The following is a 25,435-nucleotide window of genomic DNA, read 5'->3' as shown; positions in this document are numbered from 1 at the left end:
AAACCAATTTTTAATTACGAAGCCTCATTACCCCAAAGCCAATTTTGTATTACGAAGCCTCATTACCCCAAAGCCAATTTTTAATTACGAAGCCTCATTACCCCAAAGCCAATTTTGAATTACGAAGCCTCATTACTCCAAAACCATTTGGTATCACGAGGCCTCATTACCCCAAAGCCAATTTTTAATTACGAAGCCTCATTACCCCAAAGCCAATTTTGTATTACGAAGCCTCATTACCCCAAAGCCAATTTTTAATTACGAAGCCTCCTTACCCCAAAGCCAATTTTGTATTACGAAGCCTCATTACCCCAAAGCCAATTTTTAATTACGAAGCCTCATTACCCCAAAGCCAATTTTGTATTACGAAGCCTCATTACCCCAAAGCCAATTTTGTATTACGAAGCCTCATTACCCCAAAGCCAATTTTGTATTACGAAGCCTCATTACCCCAAAGCCAATTTTGTATTACGAAGCCTCATTACCCCAAAACCAATTTTGTATTACGAAGCCTCATTACTCCAAAACCATTTGGTATCACGAGGCCTCATTACCCCAAAGCCAATTTTTAATTACGAAGCCTCATTACCCCAAAGCCAATTTTGTATTACGAAGCCTCATTACCCCAAAGCCAATTTTTAATTACGAAGCCTCCTTACCCCAAAGCCAATTTTGTATTACGAAGCCTCATTACCCCAAAACCAATTTTTAATTACGAAGCCTCATTACCCCAAAGCCAATTTTTAATTACGAAGCCTCATTACCCCAAAACCAATTTTTAATTACGAAGCCTCATTACCCCAAAGCCAATTTTGTATTACGAAGCCTCATTACCCCAAAGCCAATTTTTAATTACGAAGCCTCCTTACCCCAAAGCCAATTTTGTATTACGAAGCCTCATTACCCCAAAACCAATTTTTAATTACGAAGCCTCATTACCCCAAAGCCAATTTTTAATTACGAAGCCTCATTACCCCAAAGCCAATTTTTAATTACGAAGCCTCATTACCCCAAAGCCAATTTTGTATTACGAAGCCTCATTACCCCAAAGCCAATTTTGTATTACGAAGCCTCATTACCCCAAAGCCAATTTTGTATTACGAAGCCTCATTACCCCAAAACCAATTTTTAATTACGAAGCCTCATTACCCCAAAGCCAGTTTTGTATTACGAAGCCTCATTACCCGAAAGCCAATTTTTAATTACGAAGCCTCATTACCCCAAAGCCAATTTTGTATTACGAAGCCTCATTACCCCAAAGCCAATTTTTAATTACGAAGCCTCCTTACCCCAAAGCCAATTTTGTATTACGAAGCCTCATTACCCCAAAACCAATTTTTAATTACGAAGCCTCATTACCCCAAAGCCAATTTTTAATTACGAAGCCTCATTACCCCAAAGCCAATTTTTAATTACGAAGCCTCATTACCCCAAAGCCAATTTTGTATTACGAAGCCTCATTACCCCAAAGCCAATTTTGTATTACGAAGCCTCATTACCCCAAAGCCAATTTTGTATTACGAAGCCTCATTACCCCAAAACCAATTTTTAATTACGAAGCCTCATTACCCCAAAGCCAATTTTGTATTACGAAGCCTCATTACCCCAAAGCCAATTTTTAATTACGAAGCCTCATTACCCCAAAGCCAATTTTTAATTACGAAGCCTCATTACCCCAAAGCCAATTTTGTATTACGAAGCCTCATTACCCCAAAGCCAATTTTTAATTACGAAGCCTCCTTACCCCAAAGCCAATTTTGTATTACGAAGCCTCATTACCCCAAAACCAATTTTTAATTACGAAGCCTCATTACCCCAAAGCCAATTTTTAATTACGAAGCCTCATTACCCCAAAGCCAATTTTTAATTACGAAGCCTCATTACCCCAAAGCCAATTTTGTATTACGAAGCCTCATTACCCCAAAGCCAATTTTGTATTACGAAGCCTCATTACCCCAAAGCCAATTTTGTATTACGAAGCCTCATTACCCCAAAACCAATTTTTAATTACGAAGCCTCATTACCCCAAAGCCAATTTTGTATTACGAAGCCTCATTACCCCAAAGCCAATTTTTAATTACGAAGCCTCATTACCCCAAAGCCAATTTTGTATTACGAAGCCTCATTACCCCAAAGCCAATTTTTAATTACGAAGCCTCCTTACCCCAAAGCCAATTTTGTATTACGAAGCCTCATTACCCCAAAACCAATTTTTAATTACGAAGCCTCATTACCCCAAAGCCAATTTTTAATTACGAAGCCTCATTACCCCAAAGCCAATTTTTAATTACGAAGCCTCATTACCCCAAAGCCAATTTTGTATTACGAAGCCTCATTACCCCAAAGCCAATTTTGTATTACGAAGCCTCATTACCCCAAAGCCAATTTTGTATTACGAAGCCTCATTACCCCAAAACCAATTTTTAATTACGAAGCCTCATTACCCCAAAGCCAATTTTGTATTACGAAGCCTCATTACCCCAAAGCCAATTTTTAATTACGAAGCCTCATTACCCCAAAGCCAATTTTGTATTACGAAGCCTCATTACTCCAAAACCATTTGGTATCACGAGGCCTCATTACCCCAAAGCCAATTTTTAATTACGAAGCCTCATTACCCCAAAGCCAATTTTGTATTACGAAGCCTCATTACCCCAAAGCCAATTTTTAATTACGAAGCCTCCTTACCCCAAAGCCAATTTTGTATTACGAAGCCTCATTACCCCAAAACCAATTTTTAATTACGAAGCCTCATTACCCCAAAGCCAATTTTTAATTACGAAGCCTCATTACCCCAAAGCCAATTTTTAATTACGAAGCCTCATTACCCCAAAGCCAATTTTGTATTACGAAGCCTCATTACCCCAAAGCCAATTTTGTATTACGAAGCCTCATTACCCCAAAGCCAATTTTGTATTACGAAGCCTCATTACCCCAAAGCCAATTTTGTATTACGAAGCCTCATTACCCCAAAACCAATTTTGTATTACGAAGCCTCATTACTCCAAAACCATTTGGTATCACGAGGCCTCATTACCCCAAAGCCAATTTTTAATTACGAAGCCTCATTACCCCAAAGCCAATTTTGTATTACGAAGCCTCATTACCCCAAAGCCAATTTTTAATTACGAAGCCTCCTTACCCCAAAGCCAATTTTGTATTACGAAGCCTCATTACCCCAAAACCAATTTTTAATTACGAAGCCTCATTACCCCAAAGCCAATTTTTAATTACGAAGCCTCATTACCCCAAAACCAATTTTTAATTACGAAGCCTCATTACCCCAAAGCCAATTTTGTATTACGAAGCCTCATTACCCCAAAGCCAATTTTTAATTACGAAGCCTCCTTACCCCAAAGCCAATTTTGTATTACGAAGCCTCATTACCCCAAAACCAATTTTTAATTACGAAGCCTCATTACCCCAAAGCCAATTTTTAATTACGAAGCCTCATTACCCCAAAGCCAATTTTTAATTACGAAGCCTCATTACCCCAAAGCCAATTTTGTATTACGAATCCTCATTACCCCAAAGCCAATTTTGTATTACGAAGCCTCATTACCCCAAAGCCAATTTTTAATTACGAAGCCTCATTACCCCAAAACCAATTTTTAATTACGAAGCCTCATTACCCCAAAGCCAATTTTGTATTACGAAGCCTCATTACCCCAAAGCCAATTTTTAATTACGAAGCCTCATTACCCCAAAGCCAATTTTGTATTACGAAGCCTCATTACCCCAAAGCCAATTTTTAATTACGAAGCCTCCTTACCCCAAAGCCAATTTTGTATTACGAAGCCTCATTACCCCAAAACCAATTTTTAATTACGAAGCCTCATTACCCCAAAGCCAATTTTTAATTACGAAGCCTCATTACCCCAAAGCCAATTTTTAATTACGAAGCCTCATTACCCCAAAGCCAATTTTGTATTACGAAGCCTCATTACCCCAAAGCCAATTTTGTATTACGAAGCCTCATTACCCCAAAGCCAATTTTGTATTACGAAGCCTCATTACCCCAAAACCAATTTTTAATTACGAAGCCTCATTACCCCAAAGCCAATTTTGTATTACGAAGCCTCATTACCCCAAAGCCAATTTTTAATTACGAAGCCTCATTACCCCAAAGCCAATTTTTAATTACGAAGCCTCATTACCCCAAAGCCAATTTTGTATTACGAAGCCTCATTACCCCAAAGCCAATTTTTAATTACGAAGCCTCCTTACCCCAAAGCCAATTTTGTATTACGAAGCCTCATTACCCCAAAACCAATTTTTAATTACGAAGCCTCATTACCCCAAAGCCAATTTTTAATTACGAAGCCTCATTACCCCAAAGCCAATTTTTAATTACGAAGCCTCATTACCCCAAAGCCAATTTTGTATTACGAAGCCTCATTACCCCAAAGCCAATTTTGTATTACGAAGCCTCATTACCCCAAAGCCAATTTTGTATTACGAAGCCTCATTACCCCAAAACCAATTTTTAATTACGAAGCCTCATTACCCCAAAGCCAATTTTGTATTACGAAGCCTCATTACCCCAAAGCCAATTTTTAATTACGAAGCCTCATTACCCCAAAGCCAATTTTGTATTACGAAGCCTCATTACCCCAAAGCCAATTTTTAATTACGAAGCCTCCTTACCCCAAAGTAGGGCCCCGCGAATCTTCGATTTACTATTCCACTTCGAATATTTTCGCGAATAATTCGATTCGATTCGAAGATTAAAGCTATTACGAAGATTCGACATTTGTTTTATCATTTCCGAATATAGAATCGAATCAATTGGATTCGGAGTAGTCGAATTGAATAGCGAATCTAGTTCGATTCGGGAATTTAGTACGAAGCGAATATTCGCTTCGAAAACCCGAATAATTAAGAGTCGAATCGAATCGAACCCGATTAAATATTTGATTTTACTACGCAGCTATTACGACTTCAAACGAGAGGTGTGTTTTTTTAAAGCAAATGGCGGCTTTTTTCCGGGTTAAAGTAAATATTACTCGTTGGTTTTTTGTCGTCTCCTAAGGTTTTCCATTTTTTGCCGTTGGCGACTTTTGATTTTAGATATACACGGCGCTACGAGCGCGCGTGTTTAGTGGTTTTTGTCAAGAATTGTAGGGGTCATCGTTTAAGGTTGCTTTGGAGGTAATATTCCCTCTCATAAAGAAATAATCGGTTTTAATAATTTTAAGTAATCGAATCAAATTGTTTTATTTATTGTTAATATCTCATTACAATAGAAAAAATTGAAAGTATTTGTAATATAAAGTTAAATTTTGTTATGTAACAACAACTCTTGATTTTTTCGCGCCCAAATGAGTGTTTCAGCATTGTAGTTGGAAAGAGAATATCGAAGATCGGTGATTACTTGAGAGCCCACAGAGTTTACCCTTTCTGCTGCACAATTGGTAGCTTGAATAGCCAATAATTGGCGAGCGGCTTTGGATAGTAGAGGATAAATGTGACATTTGTGTTTCCAGTAGTAAAGTGGGTCGCCACCGCGATCAAACACAGGTTCCTTGACGTAGTCTTCAATCTCATTATGTAATTGTTTTGAAGAATCATTTTGCTTCGTCGATATGTTTTGTTGACTTCCATGAACTTTATGGAATAAGGCGTCTAGTAATGATCGATCCGCAGTGATATTTTCACCAGTGTCGCTGTTCGGCAACTCGATATCTTGACCTGAAATTTCAGGTGATTGTAATATATTACCATTGTCTTCGTTGTTCCCAACAAGGTCGTTCAAGTGACGTTTTACATCCACAGTTTGCAGGTCGGAAAATAAAGAGTTTTTAAATCGTGGGTCTACAAATGTCGCGGCAAGCAAGTGCTCGTTAGTTAGATCGAAACGGTCGTTTAACTGCTTCAACATTTCGTCCCTGAAGGTTTTAACTCCTTTGGCCGATGCTTTTTTTACTTCATCTTTCAGAGTGGTTATTAGCGGAATAATTAAACTGACCGTGACCGATGTGTCGGCGCTGAAAATTGTCGTCGCTTCCGCCATTATCTTTAGAATTGGCAAAGACGATTCCAAAGTGTCTTTCAATTGTTGAGTTAAAGCCGATGGTGGACTCTTTGCGCAGTTTTTCTTTTCCGTACATTCCACAAGCGCTAGAGATACAGCAACTTCATTTTCCTTCAACCAAAGTAGTAGATTGTACGTACTATTGAATCTAGTTACCACGTCTAGTGGGGGCGAAGATTCCGCCAATTCGATGTCAACTTGATGCTTGATTAGTGATCTTGCGCCTACTGTAGATGAGTGAAAGAAAGCACCAATTCGATGAGCATGCTTAATCAAATGTTTTATCATTATTTGAACAGCCAACGCCCCGTTAATCGAAAGTTGTAGTTTGTGAGCGACACAACCTAGCCATTTTACTCCCAAAAGTCTAGCAGTACAAGGCATGGAGTTAGTCGTGTCTGTTGTAGCGTAAAAAACTTGAGACAAGGGTATATTGTAGAGGTCAAGTTGTTTCCTTATAATATTTTCCGTAGCCGCCGAAGTATGGTCTGCGTCGCGAATTTCTAAGTTTGACACTGATAGGCATTTGGAGTACAATGACCAATCCTGCTCGCATATGTAATGACCAGTAATTACCAAATAGTTACTGCCGTTTTTGCTTTTCCAGTGATCGAAAGTTATAGATATGCGTGAAATATCAACATGACTTTTCAGCGTTAACTGCAGTTTCTTTTCCAGGTCCATTCTCATGTCCTCTAGTCTTCGAGACAGGGTTGTAGGATGTGGGGGACTGTAATGGTTGTTAGTTAGTTCGGCACACAATTGATTAAAACCGGAACCAGCGACAGCTTCAAAAGGTCTACCGTCAGCGACGACGTAGTTCAGAACGGCTTTATCATATTTTTCTTTGTGTTCAAGTGGCAATGTCTTGGTTTTCTTTCTTTGCATTTCACTTGAAGTTGAAGGTAGACACAGTGGACGTTTTTCTGGATATTTTGCCAATGGCGAAACGTCTTTTTTAGCCGATTCTTTTTTCGCTTCCTTGTATTGCTCTGGGTGTTTTCTTAACAAATGGCTCCATAAATGAGATGTTGTCCCACTAGATTGGGACGATAACGTCTGTTGACAAGACTTACAACGATGCTCATTACCACTTTGAATAAAATATATCTTCACTGTCGACATAATTACGAGTGATATAGCTATAGCCTTACAATTGTGTTACGCGATTCACAATTTCAATGGCGACTTGCCAGCATTAAAAAAATCATTTTTAATTGAGGTTTTTTCATAAACCGGTAGGTTGCGACCTACAAAATAAATTTGTATTTTGTGGGGGTTGTAAAGACTCAAATGATAAACTTGGCAGTTAAAAAGAAGACTCTGAAACAGTAAACATTACTCTAGTATATTTTTTTTAAATCAATAAATGACGTAAGCACGTTTGATAAGATTCGATTCGATTCGTTACCGAATTATTGGATGATTCGATTCGCGCTTCGAAATTCACTGCCGGTTCGAAATTCAATTCGAAGAAAACATTTCGTAGCTCGAGGATTCGATTCGTATTCGATTATTCCGAATTCATAAATATTCGATTCGGGTACTTTTTACATTCGATTCAATATTCGATTCGATATTCGTAATTTTCGAATAGGACCGATTCGCAGGGCCCTACCCCAAAGCCAATTTTGTATTACGAAGCCTCATTACCCCAAAACCAATTTTTAATTACGAAGCCTCATTACCCCAAAGCCAATTTTTAATTACGAAGCCTCATTACCCCAAAGCCAATTTTGTATTACGAAGCCTCATTACCCCAAAGCCAATTTTGTATTACGAAGCCTCATTACCCCAAAGCCAATTTTGTATTACGAAGCCTCATTACCCCAAAACCAATTTTTAATTACGAAGCCTCATTACCCCAAAGCCAATTTTTAATTACGAAGCCTCATTACCCCAAAGCCAATTTTTAATTACGAAGCCTCATTACCCCAAAGCCAATTTTGTATTACGAAGCCTCATTACCCCAAAGCCAATTTTGTATTACGAAGCCTCATTACCCCAAAGCCAATTTTGTATTACGAAGCCTCATTACCCCAAAACCAATTTTTAATTACGAAGCCTCATTACCCCAAAGCCAATTTTTAATTACGAAGCCTCATTACCCCAAAGCCAATTTTTAATTACGAAGCCTCATTACCCCAAAGCCAATTTTGTATTACGAAGCCTCATTACCCCAAAGCCAATTTTGTATTACGAAGCCTCATTACCCCAAAGCCAATTTTGTATTACGAAGCCTCATTACCCCAAAACCAATTTTTAATTACGAAGCCTCATTACCCCAAAGCCAATTTTGTATTACGAAGCCTCATTACCCCAAAGCCAATTTTTAATTACGAAGCCTCATTACCCCAAAGCCAATTTTGTATTACGAAGCCTCATTACCCCAAAAGTAGTTTTAATTACGAAGCCTCATTTAGAATTTCGAGACCTCTTCATACCTTAAAACAACTTTGAACTTCGAATCCCCATTACCCCAAACAATTTCGTAATTCTGCGCCTCATAACTACCTGCTTTTTCACTAACAATTATAATCCAAATGTTTACAAACTCAGCGCGGCACCAACCCCGAATTTTTGAGTCCAATTTTAGGTGAAGGTTAAAGTAAAGACACCTCCATTAAATATCTTAAAAAAAAAAGACTCTTATTTTTGGCACGCTGGGAAATCATTGCAATCTAAAAATAATGACGCCAGCCAAAGTCAAAAAGCGGAGCGAAAAAACGAACGTAACAATTTCGCGTTTTCAGGTGTAGGCCCCTAGGTAGTTTTCTCAGCCAAGTGTACAGTAATAACTAGGGTGCAGTTTTCGGCGATCGCGCCGGGTTGAAATGGGACGCTAAATATAACATTTACGTTTACATTGAAGATCCACTCTCGTATTTGCAATATCTGCTCGATTTGAAGGGCACATTTAGACGCCTCTTCAACGTATATTTAGATCGTTGCGACTAATTCTTGCAACGTTATTTTTAACGTTCGGTATACTAGCGTACTTTGCGCTTAAAAGTGGACGATTATTCAAACGAGAAATGTTAATCGGATTTTAAAAATAGTCGGGTTATTTTTACAAAATTAAATACATGTTTTCTTTATCTCGTTGGTTTATATTCCCTTCATATTAGAACCTCATTGGTCAGTTTTTATACAGTGTAGTACCTCGTTGGTCAGTTTTTTATACAGTGTAGTACCTCGTTGGTCAGTACAGAATTTAGCCCTTCTCAGTGAATTTTTCACAGAATTTAGTACTTAATTGGTCAAGTATCGATAAAGGTAGCGCTTAATTGGTCAATTGAGCACCTCGTTGCAGGATTTTGTTTTTGTTTTGCCATGGAAAAATAGTTAAAAAAAAATATTTGTACGTACGTCCATACGTTTCCGGGGGGGGGCATGTGCCCACCCCCCTGGCTACGCCAATGCCTCGTTGGAAAATGTTTGTTAAATTGAGCACCTCGTTGGTTAATTTTCTTTAAACTGAGCACCTCGTTGGTAAAATCGTGATAAAATATAGCTCCTGCTTTTAAAAAGAACATCCCAACTAAAATTTTTAAGGAATTTACATTTCACAGTTTGCAAATAATTATAACAATAATTGAATAAAAGGGTTGTAAAAATAAAACTTGTGCACCCCGGGGGCATGTCGTCAAAAACGAAAATGGTAGAAAGATTACCAATTTGTAGGGGGTAATACAATTCGGGTTAAAAAACGTACATGTACCCTACAAAATAATCAAGATAAAATGATAGTCCCTCAATAATTTTTAAGTTTTGCGACGCCATAAAATTTAATTGGGGGACAACCTTGGTCTCATATGACCTCCCTGTCAGGAATATTTTTAAATTACACCGTTTAATTGTTCCATTTAATTTATCGCCTGTCGAGACTTCGGACTTTTTCAAATAGTTAAACTAAATACTCCTTAATTAGAGTATTAAAAAGTAATTTGCGTTTTAAAAATTGGGCTGCCGAACAGTGCCGATGGTGAATTAATATCTCTTGAATTTTAAATAGCTGATACTAAATAGTTCATATAACTGAATCTACGCAGTTAAATCTTAAAGTATCATTACGGAAATTTCGATGCAGCTTTGATAAATATTTAAGTGGCGTTAGTAAGGGAAAATGCATGTTTTAAGGGACCGATTCTTAAAGGGAATATAACCTCGGATATTTTGTGTCGAACACCAACGTTTCCAGCTCTGGCCGCTCTTGCCTTTGGCTTAAAAATGTTTCGCGCCACTGTATATTGTAATTTGAAAAAATTGAAGGGGTCTTCCATAAAGATTGCTTTGCAGGCAGGTTATATTTCCTTTAAGGGTCTGACTATTATGGAAAATGTGTTTAATTTAAGGGACCATTTCAAAAGTACAGGCTTTAAATTTAAAGGTCCACAAACTTTTGTATTTTGAGGGTGGAGCTACAGAATAGTGTTTTGGGAAAACGAATATCCGAGTCACATGACGGAAGGGGAGAAGCTACTTGAAATTCTGACTGATTTTTCCAAACAATTGTGTGCACCTTTAAGAGACACTTTCTTAAGGCTGTAGTTAAACATATTTTAAAGGACTATTTCTGAAGCTATAAGGGTCGGTTTATAAAGCTCTCATTTCAATTTAAAAATTTAAGGGATCATTTAGAAAGTTAGTCTCAATTTCAAATAAACAAAGTTCCCTTAAAATTTCAAGTTTTAAGGGATCGTTTATAAAGTTACCTTTTCTATTTCAAGTTTTAAGGAACATTTTATAAAACCACCATTTCAATGGCAAGCTTAAAGGAGAACTGCCACCAAAACCAAAATTTTCGGGTTTTTTTAACATAAATATAGAAAATATATTAATAATTATGTCCCTTTAAATTTTATAAATATTGGAAAAGTATTTAAAAAGTTACGCTACTTTTCCCGCAACCTACATCAAACGGCTTCAAAAATTTCAGAAATCGCAGTTCAACCTACGTGCAGCGCCAAAAGAATGAAGCGGCCAAAATTTTAGAAAGGGCGGCGTGTAAGGCATATTAAAAACACGATCAACTAAATCTACCAATATAACTAGGTTAAAAAGCCAAGGAGAATATCGTAGCAGACGAGAGTTCCAACCGAAAAACGAGAAAACCGAAGAAAAAATATTTCGTTCACGAGATGGCGCTGTAGGTAGGTTCAACCAAGCGGTTCTGAGATTCTCCAGTCGGGGGGGATCAAACACAAAATTTGGTTGCTTATAATAAATCACATACTGGCAATATTAACATGAAATTTTTGTATAACCATTTTCGGACGTCTTCTATCCATTTAAATGGTTTTTAACCAATTTTAGGGTGGTGACAGTTCTCCTTTAAGGGACCGTTTATAAAGCGGTCATTTCAATTTCAAATTTCAAGGGACCGTTTATAAAGCCGCGATTTAAAATATGAACTAAGTGACAAACTTTTAGGGTTTTAAAGTTAACGAAGCACCCGACATTTTAATTCTTTGCAGGCATCGGCTATGGGACAACCGTAGTATGTTTCCTACTAAACATCTACTACATCATCGTCCTAAGCTGGGCAGGAGTGTACCTTTACTACTCATTCTCGGCGCCATGGTCCAGTTGCGACAACGACTGGAACACGGAACGCTGTTTTATCAAACGTTCCGGCGAAGAGTACCCCACCAACTACACTGAGGGCAACCTAACGACCATGATCAGCGTCGCCAACACGACCGGAGCTTCCTACTGGGTGGACCCCGTAGTAGAATTTTGGGAGTACGTCCCCACCTATCCCCGGGCTCTCGACCAATCAGAGAGCCCGAACCGTTATCACCGCCAATCAGGTTTCAAGCTCTATACTATACGTCAAATTTAGAGTGCAGCACTGACAAAATAGGGCGATTTTTTTATAAATCTTGCGATAGATTAAAGAATTTAGAGGTGCCTACGCTTCTCTCTTAGATTTAGATTTGTTAACACGGGTTGCTATGGGATAAAATGTGTTTTTCAGTTTTTACAGCCTCAGTGGTTGCCATTGCTGCAAACGTATCTGCTTTTGACTATTGGTATAGTTCATTGCCTTTTGGATGGTTATAAATTAATATTTTACGATCTTGCAGATTTTACGGGGTGATTCGACCTGGAGTAGATTTTATTCGAATTTTGCGTAACAAGTATAATATTAAATCTTGAAGGCGTAACAGTATCGGATTCGGCGTCAAATTACCTTTCGAACGAATACCGACAACATGTACTTTAAAGTTAGCTTTAGTGGCGCCATCTTTATTCTATAAAACAAATGGGTGTTTATAAATGGTTGTAAGTACTCGTTCGAAAGAGCTGAAAATAGCGGTTTGAAATATAGCAACGATATAGTAACATAGTATTGTAAACTGTAGCGCCATCTTTGATTATTTTAAAAGCCAGCCCGAACCACCCTATAGTGCATTATTTCATAATGTACACATCTTTGGATATAAGCATTATTATGTTCTTTTATGATATTCAGATAAAGGATGCACGAATTAAAATGTATATTTCCCCCCAAATACCCATTCTGATATCCTAGGCGCAAGGTCTTAGAAATATCTCCTGGAATAGAAGATCAAGGTGGCATCCGAACGGAATTAGCTATCAGTTTATTAATTGTGTGGATTCTGTGCTATTTCTGCATTTGCAAGGGTGTCAAAACTTCGGGAAAAGTAAGCAATATGTCTTTTCAGTTACTAACTTCTTCAGACCTCGGTAGTGGGGTGGCAGAGTGGTTAGCACTTTCGCCTCGCAGCAAGAGGAGCCGGGTTCGATCCCAGCTTGTGGCACTGGGTGAAAACTCGGAACAACTCCTTCTGCGTTGAGTTTGCAAGTTCTCTCTCCACTGGTTTAAGGAGTTTTCCCCCGAGTTCTTCGGTTTCCCCTTCCATAAAAACTTGTTGAGGTTAACGGTAATAGTTAGTGTAGGGAGCTGTTGGCTCGATCGCGTGGCATACAGGGCTTGCCACCACCCTCCTACGCATTGTAACCCGGCCACCTGAATTAAAGGCTTCAAAAGTCGCTTGACGACTTAGGCCTAAGGTGGTGCCTTGGGTATTAGCCTAGCTGATTATTATTATATCGGGCGCCCCCCCTCGGTATAGTAATAGCGGGAGGCCCCCCCCCCCTCGGTCTAGTAATAGCGGGAGGCCCCCCCCCTCGGTCTAGTAATAGCGGGAGGCCCCCCCCTCGGTATAGTAATAGCGGGAGGCCCCCCCCTCGGTCTAGTAATAGCGGGAGGCCCCCCCTCGGTCTAGTAATAGCGGGAGGCCCCCCCCTCGGTCTAGTAATAGCGGGAGGCCCCCCCCCTCGGTCTAGTAATAGCGGGAGGCCCCCCCCTCGGTCTAGTAATAGCGGGAGGCCCCCCCCCTCGGTCTAGTAATAGCGGGAGGCCCCCCCCTCGGTCTAGTAATATCGGGAGGCTCCCCCCTCGGTCTAGTAATATCGGGAGGCTCCCCCCTCGGTCTAGTAATATCGGGAGGCCCCCCCTCGGTCTAGTAATATCGGGAGGCCCCCCCTCGGTCTAGTAATATCGGGAGCCCCCCCCCCTCGGTCTAGTAATATCGGGAGGCCCCCCCCTCGGTCTAGTAATATCGGGAGGCCCCCCCCCTCGGTCTAGTAATATCGGGAGGCCCCCCCCCCTCGGTCTAGTAATATCGGGAGGCCCCCCCTCGGTCTAGTAATATCGGGAGGCCCCCCCTCGGTCTAGTAATATCGGGAGGCCCCCCCTCGGTCTAGTAATATCGGGAGGCCCCCCCCCTCGGTCTAGTAATATCGGGAGCCCCCCCCCCTCGGTCTAGTAATATCGGGAGCCCCCCCCCCCTCGGTCTAGTAATATCGGGAGGCCCCCCCCCCCTCGGTCTAGTAATATCGGGAGGCCCCCCCCTCGGTCTAGTAATATCGGGAGGCCCCCCCCTCGGTCTAGTAATATCGGGAGGCCCCCCCCCCCTCGGTCTAGTAATATCGGGAGGCCCCCCCTCGGTCTAGGAATATTGGGCGCCCGCCCCCCTCGGTCTAGGAATATTGGGCGCCCGCCCCCCTCGGTCTAGGAATATTGGGCGCCCGCCCCCCTCGGTCCAGGAATATTGGGCGCCCGCCCCCCTCGGTCCAGGAATATTGGGCGCCCGCCCCCCTCGGTCCAGGAATATTGGGCGCCCGCCCCCCTCGGTCTAGGAATATTGGGCGCCCGCCTCCCTCGGACAAGGAATATCGGGGTCTTTATTGAATACTTTAGAACTAAATTATCAAAAAATACAAATGGCGAGACGGTTCCCCACCGGAGTGCGGTGCCTTAGGGCTTAGTCCTACCTAGACCAATGGTAGAAATGGGCCTGATCGCGTGTTGCGCTACCAAAAGAATAAGGTTTTATCGTATACCCCTACCAAAATGATAAGGAGCTCCTTAAGCCGCTATGTTCTGGTAAAGAGCAACATTTATATCTGTATACAACACTTGATTGCAGGTCGTCTATTTCACCGCCGTCTTCCCGTACATCATCCTGACAGTGCTGCTGATCCGAGGCGTCACCTTGCCTGGGGCGGCGGAAGGAATCGTGTTTTACCTCAAACCAGACTTCTCAAAATTAGCCGAAGCCCAGGTACCAAAAATTATTTTTTCCTTCACGAAATCCGCAAGAACAGACAGATTCCTTATCTTCTTACAGCGAAACGAACATATAGCGGAAAGCTTTTCGGGGTTCAATTTATTTACTTATAATATTGATGTAACAAATTTAAAGGTTAAAGGTCAATTATTAAAAAAAATATTTTCAGCAAGGTTTTATGTCCAGTTATAAGTAACAATCGACGTTAAAAACGTGACTAAAATTACAATTTTAACTGTTTAGATATACTTTAAGAAAATCTAAATTTCAGTTTAGTGGCGCCATCTAGAAATACTTCGCGTATTTAAAAATCAAACCTTTTATTATAGTTACCCATGTTAAAGTCTACTTGAACCCAAAAATTAATATTTTTTTAGATTATGTATAGTTGTCAAGACTGTAAAAATTTCATATTAAAATATTAATTATTTTATAAGTTATTCTAAATAGAAAATGTGAATTTTAGCAGACAAACTTCCTCTTTCAATTAACCCGAAAACACGAAATCTTGAATATATGACGTAAAAGAAGCCAAACAAAATATATTTTACTCAAACCGATAAATTGCCTAGATCATGATTACGTATGCCAAATTTCCAGGACAAGTTATCATTAGTTATGTCGCGTTGTAGGATGAAAAAATACTAAACATTAAGAAATAGAGGGCTCTGATTACCGTATCATGGTTTTAAATACCAGTGGATGAAACTATCTTTACCCCATCTGTATGAAAGAAACATTTCTACATGCAGGGAATAATTATGCTGCTGTAGTCTAAATGAGTACATTAGCGACACGAATTAAATCTTATTTACATTCGAGCCCGCCAAATTAACTAGCATCTGTGACCTCAGTGATGCTATAAATTAAGTCACGCGCACTTTTAAAACCGGAATTAATTTCTATAGAAGGTGCTATAAGGAGATGCACCGAGAAAATAGGAGACAGTGCATATAGACTGTAAAGAGTCTCCTCACTTTTATAGAATGTGAAATTTAATCATGATCCATGTCTTTATAAATAGGTGTGGATTGACGCTGGGACGCAAATATTCTACTCTTACGCCGTGGCGCTAGGCTGCATGACGGCGTTGGGCAGCTATAATGACTTTCATAATGATTTTTATAAGTATTAAAATCCAAATTTAGAAAATATATCAAAAATCTTAACGAGTATTTTTATGAAATTTCTTGTAGACAATGCATAATAATATCAGCTTGTAACAGCGGCACCAGCGTTTACGCCGGATTCGCCGTGTTTTCAGTTCTGGGTCACATGGCCCATCAGATGGGAGTGGCCGTGAAGGACGTGGCCACTTCGGGCCCTGGTTTGGTGTTCATCACCTATCCCAGGGCCATCTCGGAGTTGGAGGGCTCTCAAGTTTGGGCTGTGATGTTTTTTGTTGTGATCATGTTTTTGGGCTTGGACAGCCAGGTGAGGTCGATTAAGTCTCTCTAGTCAGTTCTTGTTATGGAGAGGTTAGAGCACTTCCCGGTCTCTGTCATATAGCTAAGCGCAACACGTAATCTGCTTCTACTGGAGGGTTATTGCACATGAGCGCCATCTAGGTTAAATACGTAAAAGATAGCCTTAATTTTAAATTCATATTTATTTAAAAAATTATTTCGGAGTTATAAAAGTAAATAAATTTTATTAGTTTTGATAATTAATCGAGCCTATCATTGGTGTCTAATTTTTTTTAACAAACTTCTATTTAACTGAAAAAGAGGGAGTTGTTGAGAAATCCAAATAAAATCTACTTTTTTTTTATATAGTGTCCTAAACTTCACTTAAGAGGATAAAATAATTTGAATTTATATTGTACCGTAAATTAATAGGCCTTTCTATGAAATAACATTGGCCTTATTGATGTTGCTGCTGAGTCACGGGTGACGTATCGATGACTTTTTAATACGAAAAGCCCTAGGCACAAGAGTAAATTAGACGAATCACCCGGTTTTTAGGCATGAATTGAACTGAACTGAACTTCTACCTATTTCGTGACGAATGAGCTACATAAAAACAAGTTATAAAAAGGCCTATTAAATTTATATAATTTATTGTGTGTAGTTTGCTTTAGGTGGCGCAAAGCGACATAAGGAGTGCGCTAAGCTCTCCGTAAAAAGACCTTGCTCCAGTGCTATACCACTCCACTTTTACTAATCCGTTTTTCCTCGTAGTTTGTGGGTGTTGAAGGAGTAATTACGGCTGTGGTGGATGCATTGCCTCATATTCTACGGCGAGGCTACAGACGCGAGATATTTGTGGCTGTTGTTTGCTTCCTATCGTTCTTACTGGGACTCTGTATGGTCACGAATGCGAGTATCACCCGTTTTAATAAGGCGTTACACTAAATTTCTTACTAAAATTGGTATTATTATACCAAAAACAGGGTGGAATGTACATTTTTCAACTTTTTGACTACTACGCAGCATCGGGATTTACGTTACTATGGTTCTGTTTTCTAGAATGCGTCATAGTCGCTTGGGTTTACGGTAAGTGCAACGCGTTTTTAAACTCCCGCTAAAACTGCCCTCCCCCGTTTAGAGATTACGCTGCTAGCCGGGTAAAGATATTGCGCCGCCTCACCCTCCCAGGCTTAGAGTTTGCGCGGCCTCACCCCCCCCCCCCGGCTTAGAGTTTGCGCGGTTAGATTTGGTTAAGTTTACTATTTCAGTTTTGGTTGTATCTTTCTTTTTATTAAGACAGAATAAATAATTATTATTGATGTATAAATACCCTCCTTTATTAGCTATCCGCTCCATTGCAAACGACTTCAGTAACTAAATTGAAAACATAGCAAAAGCCAATTTATATAGCAGCGTTCGGTCGAATGGGACACATAAAAGCGTTCGTCGAATGGGACACATAAAAACCGCACGTTTCGGCGGATTTCGGTCGAATGGGACACCTCAAAAACCGCCTTCGGTCGAATGGATTTCGGTCGAATGGGACTAAAGCCTTAGAGATTGCGCCACTTCACCCCCCACACGGCTTACAGATTGCGCTGCCTCACCCCCCCCCTGGCTTAGAGATTGCGCGGCCTCACCCCCCCCCCCACGGCTTAGATATTGCGCCGCCTCACCCTCCCAGGCTTAGAGTTTGCGCGGCCTCACCCCCCCCCCCCCGGCTTAGAGTTTGCGCGGTTAGATTTGGTTAAGTTTACTATTTCAGTTTTGGTTGTATCTTTCTTTTTATTAAGACAGAATAAATAATTATTATTGATGTATAAATACCCTCCTTTATTAGCTATCCGCTCCATTGCAAACGACTTCAGTAACTAAATTGAAAACATAGCAAAAGCCAATTTATATAGCAGCGTTCGGTCGAATGGGACACATAAAAGCGTTCGTCGAATGGGACACATAAAAACCGCACGTTTCGGCGGATTTCGGTCGAATGGGACACCTCAAAAACCGCCTTCGGTCGAATGGGATTTCGGTCGAATGGGACTAAAGCCTTAGAGATTGCGCCACTTCACCCCCCACACGGCTTACAGATTGCGCTGCCTCACCCCCCCACCCGGCTTAGAGATTGCGCGGCCTCACCCCCCCCCCCACGGCTTAGAGATTGCGCCACCTCACCCCACCCACCCCGGCTTAGAGATTGCGCGGCCTCACCCCCCCCCCCCCCCCACGGCTTAGAGATTGCGCCGCCTCACCCCCCCCCCCCCCCCACGGCTTAGAGATTGCGCCGCCTCACCCCCCCCCCCTAGCTTCGAGATTGCGCAGCCCCATCCCCCCCGCTTATATATAATGGGCCAATGCTTAGTAAAGTATTTATCTAAAGTTCCGTACTTATTTTGCTTACAACGTAATTAGTGAACATGGAACAAATGTTCAACTTCATTTAACAGGTGCTGACCGTTTTTACGATAACATAGAAGAAATGTTAGGATACAGGATTGGACCGTGGTTTTACATATGCTGGAAATATCTGTGCCCTATCGTTACATGCGTATGTATTTAATAACACTGAACCAAGAACATTTTGAGGTTAGCAGAATACTGTGGATAGCACCGTCTTCGACTTGCAGCTTCGTATTTTCTGATAACCTCAATACTTTCTTGAGTCATAACCTGCCTTAAAAAAACCCAAAATTCATGAAAGTATCACTTTAGGGCATATTTATATTTTGTTTGGCCACGTTTCAACCTATCAAGTACAACCGCACGTACGAATACCCGACGTGGGCTAACTACTTTGGCTGGTGTCTGGCGCTCATGTCCATGGTCATTGTTCCCATTTACGCTGTAGCCAAATTTATCATGGCATCCGGGACACTTTCAGAGGTATGCAATTGACGATTAAATAAAATCTGTTCAGTGATTTGCCTAGATGTAGTAATACAAAGAGCCAGGACATACGTTATATTTTAAATCGCGCGCTGCTTAATATTTCATTATTTGCGGCCGAAACGAAACGGCGCTAGTTTCTCCGTCCGAGGTAGCGCTTATGATCTAGCGTCTGCAGAAATAAAAACCTCTACTCCGTATGCTTATCCTGGCGTATCGCATATGGTAAGATCACCCTGACGGCTTTGGCCCCGCCTACGAGAGAGAAAAATTCCCTTTGCGCGCACTAAGTTAACATAGTGAAGTAAAAAAAAACCGTCAGCCACATAGAGACGAAAATCTGACGCAATAAGCATTCCTAGTAGAGGTATGGATTCCTGGCGTCTGCTACAGACAAATTAAAAAGCCATAAGAACGTTTTTTCTTAAACTTATCAAAATATAAGCCAACAATGCAAAAATTATATCAAAATGTAAGTATCATTATTTATAAAGTCAAATTTTCGAATAACGATGAGGAAAAACTAATAGCGTCTGCTTTAGCCACTACCTATCTAGCTTTCAATGGCGAAACAAAGGGGGCGTAGCGATAGTTTTCGGTCGCGAATAGAAGGGCTCGTTCAATTTCGCAAGCGCCTCATCAAAGAAAAAAATATCAACTTTAGCTTAACAAATAAAGCTCATAAACAAGTGGCTATTTTATTCAGTGGCTCGCGCATGCGCGTGGGGGAGGAACGAAAAGGAGAGAGGCATTTATTGAAGCGCCTATTACATTTACGGCAAAATTTTTGTTATTAATACTTGGGGATAATGATAACGATAACACGATCCACGGGCGTATAGTGTTCCCAAGGCACTAGAGGTAGAGTAAATCTTCGCCGGTCAATGCTTCAATGGCGTCGGAACAAGCACCAATGAGATGCCAGGGTGATTTGATTGCCACCTAGGAGCAACAAACACAAGGAGAACGCAGCAGTCGCAGCTAGCCTTAAACACGCTAACGCAGTGTTGTGTACGAATTTCATTGGACAAGCCTTTACGCTGAACGTCTTACGGGCGGGGGGGGGGGAGAAGACAATTTCCGAACTTTCCCCTTCCTACGGCCGCAGGCACTAAGCGTCTAACCGATGAAAATTGTACGCAAGAAAATGCACGACTTTAGACGGGTAGCGTTCTCCATGTGTGGGGTGAGGTGTTTGCTGCTCCTAGTTGCCATTAAGGGGATGAGCTTACAGGTAGATGGTGTATTGGCGTAATCAAAAGTTGCTTGATGACTTAGGCCTAAGTATATATAGGGTGTCCACTAAAAACGGAAAATGATAAATAACCGAAAAACATTTTTTTTATTTATTTAAAATTTCTATATAACATTCCTCGTGCAGGGGTACATTAACTAGTGTAAAATTTAATCGCCTTCCACCATGTCTTCAAGGTCATTCAAAAACTATCTCGAGAACAGTTGGGTTTACGGATTGGGGTCCAATTAGAAAATGGTTGGTCGCTATTTTATTAGTTCAAATAACTTTGATTGGACCAAATTTTACCAATCAGAAGCCGAGAAGTTGAAGATTAATAAATTGAGCCTGATTTCTGTAAGATTTAGAATTATTGAACTCCGTCGTTAAACGAGCTTAAGCATGTATCGTAGCCGACGGTGGCACAATTGAACCGTTGTAAACTATTCAGTTTTTATTTGATTTAGTCACATTAAAACTAATCAGATTATTTTATTATCAAACACTGCATTCATTATACTTCAATTTATCGGCTTCTGATTGGTCAAATCAAAGTTATTTGAAGTAATAACATGGCGAGCAACAGCTTTCTAAATGTAACTAAGTCCGTAAACCCAACGGTTCTCGAGATGGTTCAAGGTCATTCAATTTTACACTAGTAAATGTCCTCCTGCACGAGGAATGCTCCATAGAAATTTGAAATATTTTCAAAAAAAAGTTATTTATCATTTTTTGGTTTTTAGTGGACACCCTGTATAAGAAACTGTATTTGAATACACATTGAGGCTAATGCGTCTGGAGAAACGGCTAGGGTTTAAACTGCGTTGAATGTAAGAAGATTCCCGTATTTTTAAGAGAAAATTTCGGCTTAGTTGTAACCCGGCCACCAGATTTTAAAGGCATTAAGAGTCGCTAGATGACTTGAGCATAAGGTGGTGCCTTGGGAATTAGCCTAGTCAAGCCCATTTCTATGAGAATCATAAAAGTCACTATAATCTTCTTCAGATATTCCAAGTGTGTTCATATATAATTTCTGATCTAAATAAATAAATTCTTGTCGTGGCTAAAGAAGCTTTCACGGTAGGATAATTTTGATAAATTTCAGAGGTGGAAATCACTGACTATGGCTCAATGGAAAAATTCAAACCCAATAACCATAACCACAAATGGTGACTTAACGCAGCAGACCAAAGTTTAGATAACTAAAATTCGTAACCACTTGCTACTCATGTTTTTAACATTATCATTTTTTACATAGTTGAATTTTTTAAAATTACTGTTTAGCGTATTGTATTTTTTGAGAAATACCGGAAACCAAATAAAATTTCTGTTAAAACCGTTTTATTTGGCTCTCATTTTAATTTTATAAAGTTACACTTCCACCACCCAACTGAGGTCGCAATTTTCAGATAGCGGTTATGTTCCATTAAACCAGAAATCTGAGCTGACATTCTATACAATTCGCTATCCCAAGTAACCGTCACCGATCTGATCTGCTGTATTTAATCTCATCAGATTCAGTAAGCTGAACGGCAATATCTGACTTATTTACTGTTATTTCCACAAGATTACGTAAGTAATTTATTTGAGGGATGAAACTCTGAACTCTGCTCACATTCCAGGTTTGGGAAAAAACCGGCTTTTTTAAAAATTAAAAAACCACTTATAAAAAATGCTAAATTGTTTAAATCTAGCCCTTATTACTTCGAAAATAATCAAATTGACCTATTCAAAAATTATGTATTTGCGCGTTACAGTACCTTTACATTTTGAGGTATAGCAGGCTTATTTATCTTCTTTTATACCCCAACATGGCGGCGTATTTTCACGCGCAAAATGAATTTTAAGATCACCTAATTGCTTATATCTAGCCCTCATTACTTCGTGAGACGACGTAGCTGACGACAAAAAGTGAAGGTTAAGTTTTAGTTTCGTTTTGGAATAAAAATGCAGAGCCGGGAGTAGTGGCGTACTCCTGTAATCCCAAGCGTCTGGGAGGCAGAGTTTGTGGATGGCCGTGTGAGGACGATCACCAATCGCCCAACGGGTGGTCGAAATACTTCCGCCACGGGTGTCCCCACGTATCCCCCCGTTGGCGTGGCCGTTACACATGTATCTCGCCCTGATTAATCAGGTGGACGAGTGGACTGAATTTGTCCCACACGTTACAATCCCGAATAAAAATTAAAATGCAGAATACCAAATCCTGAATTTAGTCACTAGTTGGTCGGAAATGAACTGCAGCGATATAAAGTTTGTTCGAAATCACGAAAACGTTCCCATGATTTCCCCGTTTCCCGAACCTGCGATGCTTTTGGAAATCAGGGAAGCGCATAGTACGTGGTTCTAAAGCATCGTCCAAGAACGTATTGAAGTAGATAAGAACACTGTATGATAACATCGTCCCCACCTACCATGATTTTACGCCCTTAATCATCTGTCTGTAGTGTCATCAGGAAAATACTAAAGTGGGATTTATGTAGCCACTCTGATTGAAGATTCGAAAATGACTGTAGCCGTGGAAGGAGTTACGACTTCAATCTGTTCCCTAATTCTATGTACTCTTGATACGTCCAAGTACTTGGAATGGTTATCCCGAGGACATTCCATATGGTAAGCTAAAAAACGCGTTGTTTCTACGATTTCCATGCTTGTAAAATGGAATCTTGAATGGGTTCACTAGGTTAAACATTATACCCACCATGGTACCATCGAATTATTGGTTTGAGTCCGAAAAGTTGGTTTTTGATTGTCTTTTGAGTATCGCTCGTAGAAACAAGTTTTTCCTTGGCTAAAGACAAAAAGAACGGTACAATAGAAGATCCTTCGCAGTGGTGACGCAATTATAGATGTTAATTTTCATCAACAGCCTAAAACTTTAAAATAATTTAAAAACGCAATTGTTTTTTTTCGAATTTCACGTTATGCCATCTAGGAGCAACTAATAAGGAGAACGCAGCTAGCCTTTAAACACGCTAACGAAGGGTTGTGTACGAATTTCATTGGACGAGCGTCACGAGCTTTTACGCTGAACGTTTTACTAGCGGGGGGGGAAGACAATTTCCGAATTTTCCCCTTCCGACGGCAGCAGGCGCTAAAGCGTCTAGTCAATGAAAAACGTACGCAAGAAAATCCACGATCGGGTTGCGTTCTCATTGTGTGGGGTTTTGTGTTTGCTGCTCCTAGATGCCATGTTTTAACTTTTATTTCTAGATTTTTTATCAAACATCGTTTAAAATATTGTTAGACTGTTTTTTTCGTAATAAATCGTTAAATATTCAATCTAGTATAAATAAAAGCTTTGAAATCAAACGTATAATGATTTCTGACTTATGCACTCTTCAAAATCATATCCCAATCAGAATCCTGGTCGAGGTAGATTTGCTGACACTCCATGGAGGACGACGCTTGTGCGAACAAAGCGTGACATCTCTTCTTCAAAGGTGGTAACTTATCCCAGGAAATTAGGCTCTTCTAATCAGATTTTTCGTGTCTTCCCATAAAATCCAAGCCTCTACGATGTACCAACTGCCCCTATTGAGGCATACCTCGAAATATGGTCGCAGTCACAAACCCTGTACTGCCTGTGTAACTTCTCAGCTGGGTGGTAATACACTACCATGTACTGCAACTTCTGTATTATCTTTCTTCCTACACCAGTATCTGTCCGCACAGTTGGCGTCGAGCGAACTAGTCAATTTCGTGACTTTCTTACTTACTTAGAGAATAAGTCCTAAAACCATACCCCTAAATCCACCTCCTTCAATAGAAAATTAGATTTGGGTCCTTATGCGCAGTGGCCATTTGCGCGGCTGTGCATTAGCGCAGTTCCTCAATAGCGCCGTTTACCATTTGCGCAAATTTTCCCATTTCCGCAGTTTTCTCATTTGCGCAGTTCACCATTTACGCAGTTCACCATTTACGCAGTTCACCATTTACGCAGTTCACCATTAGCGCAGTTTTTCCCCAATAGCGCTGGTTTCCATTTTTCCTTGAATAAGGGTTGCTTGTGAGTTTTTTTTAAATAACCTTGTTTAGCATCCACATGAACTGCTAGCGTACGATTAAGGTCCTGTCGCGCTGTAAATACCAATGATTTTCATGTTTTCTTCAGGTGAAATATATCGTTCGTCGAATTACTATCTTGGGAATATATTTCCAGTCGAACAACGAATCGCACCTTTTCGGCCATTCGACTTTTATGAAAAAATGGTATCTGCCTAGCTTAGTCCTGCGGCAGCCATCTTACCTTACCGAGCCTAAGCTAGCGGCGGCCACCTAACCAAAGCTCAACCGAAACTATAGTTTTTTACTCGTAGATCTATTTTATTTCGCGTCTTTATGTTTGCTTGAAGACTTATTGGTACGAGTTAATTGTAAATATTTGATTTCTTCAAATTTGTTTAGGGTTTAGCTTTTTGGTCCCTTTTTATTATGGACTATTTTACCCATAGCTGCACGGCCCGAGTTGGACTCGGGCTCATCTCAAAATTTTTACCGAAACGTTTAAGTGCTCGTCTCTGGCTCAATTTACGGGAAAATATTCTAAGGCTCAGCTCAGACTCAGGTAAAATTTCAGGGTTTGAAACGGCTCGTCTCGGACTCGTTTTAAGTTTTATTTTCCATGTGGACTCACCTCAGTCTCATTTGTTTTTCATTTTCTTCCTCGTCTCGTCTCGAGCTGAATTTTCCTAAGTTAACAAATGTGGGTTCGTCTCGGGCTCTTCTTACCTAAACACAAATTTTATGCACAGTACAAAAAATATAATAACTCAGTACCAAAAAAATGGCTGCATGTTTTTGTAGTTGTTTTATGAGTAAAGTGGATTTTATGTACCTATGCATTTTAACACGCATCGTCCAATAAAATGGACAGCTTACCATAATGCTCTTTAAATTTTAGAAGCCACAAAATATGATTTTTTATTTAAACAATAAATATTATTTGCTTAACCCCGAAATACCTTATTCAAAAATAGGGATTGAAAACGGTATGAATGCTGCTTTATTTAAATCAGTTCACAAGATTTTTAGAAAAGGCAGGATACGCGACAATGAAATTGCAAGCTTTAAGCCATTATCTTGTGGCCTACGGCATTTTAACCATTGCTGTAGTTTCGTCCATTCGCTTTTGGTTTCCCCTTCGTGTACCCTGGTTTACCTCGTAATTACCAATACATAACCCTCTTCCTCCAAATTAAGAAACTAACAAAATTTACTTTATGCTTTATAACGTAAAATTACATCTGCCGCTAACATTATACGGTTA

At 40.2% G+C, this 25,435-nt stretch overlaps 1 protein-coding gene across 2 annotated transcripts in view; it reads left to right on the top strand.

Annotated features, from left to right (window-relative positions):
• Positions 1 to 21,507, top strand: part of LOC149962108 (sodium- and chloride-dependent taurine transporter-like) — a 63,793-nt gene extending 42,286 nt beyond the window's left edge. For both annotated transcript variants that reach the window (XM_090178482.1, XM_090178475.1), the window contains exons 3-12: positions 11,512 to 11,779; positions 12,573 to 12,705; positions 14,497 to 14,631; positions 15,662 to 15,765; positions 15,834 to 16,071; positions 16,818 to 16,955; positions 17,030 to 17,132; positions 18,494 to 18,594; positions 18,759 to 18,929; positions 21,272 to 21,507. In XM_090178482.1, the coding sequence (XP_090034608.1) occupies positions 11,512 to 11,779; positions 12,573 to 12,705; positions 14,497 to 14,631; positions 15,662 to 15,765; positions 15,834 to 16,071; positions 16,818 to 16,955; positions 17,030 to 17,132; positions 18,494 to 18,594; positions 18,759 to 18,929; positions 21,272 to 21,364 (1,484 nt within the window). In that variant the 3' untranslated portion in view covers positions 21,365 to 21,507. The remainder of the gene's footprint in view (positions 1 to 11,511; positions 11,780 to 12,572; positions 12,706 to 14,496; positions 14,632 to 15,661; positions 15,766 to 15,833; positions 16,072 to 16,817; positions 16,956 to 17,029; positions 17,133 to 18,493; positions 18,595 to 18,758; positions 18,930 to 21,271) is intronic.
• Positions 21,508 to 25,435: the final 3,928 nt, after the last annotated feature.

This window comes from Leiobunum rupestre, chromosome 1 (genome assembly GCF_980474605.1).
Source record: "Leiobunum rupestre chromosome 1, qqLeiRupe1.1.hap1, whole genome shotgun sequence".
NCBI classification, from domain to species: domain Eukaryota; kingdom Metazoa; phylum Arthropoda; class Arachnida; order Opiliones; family Sclerosomatidae; genus Leiobunum; species Leiobunum rupestre.
The sequence above is the reverse complement of the archived record's forward strand: the minus strand, read 5'-3'. Positions and strand labels throughout refer to the sequence as shown.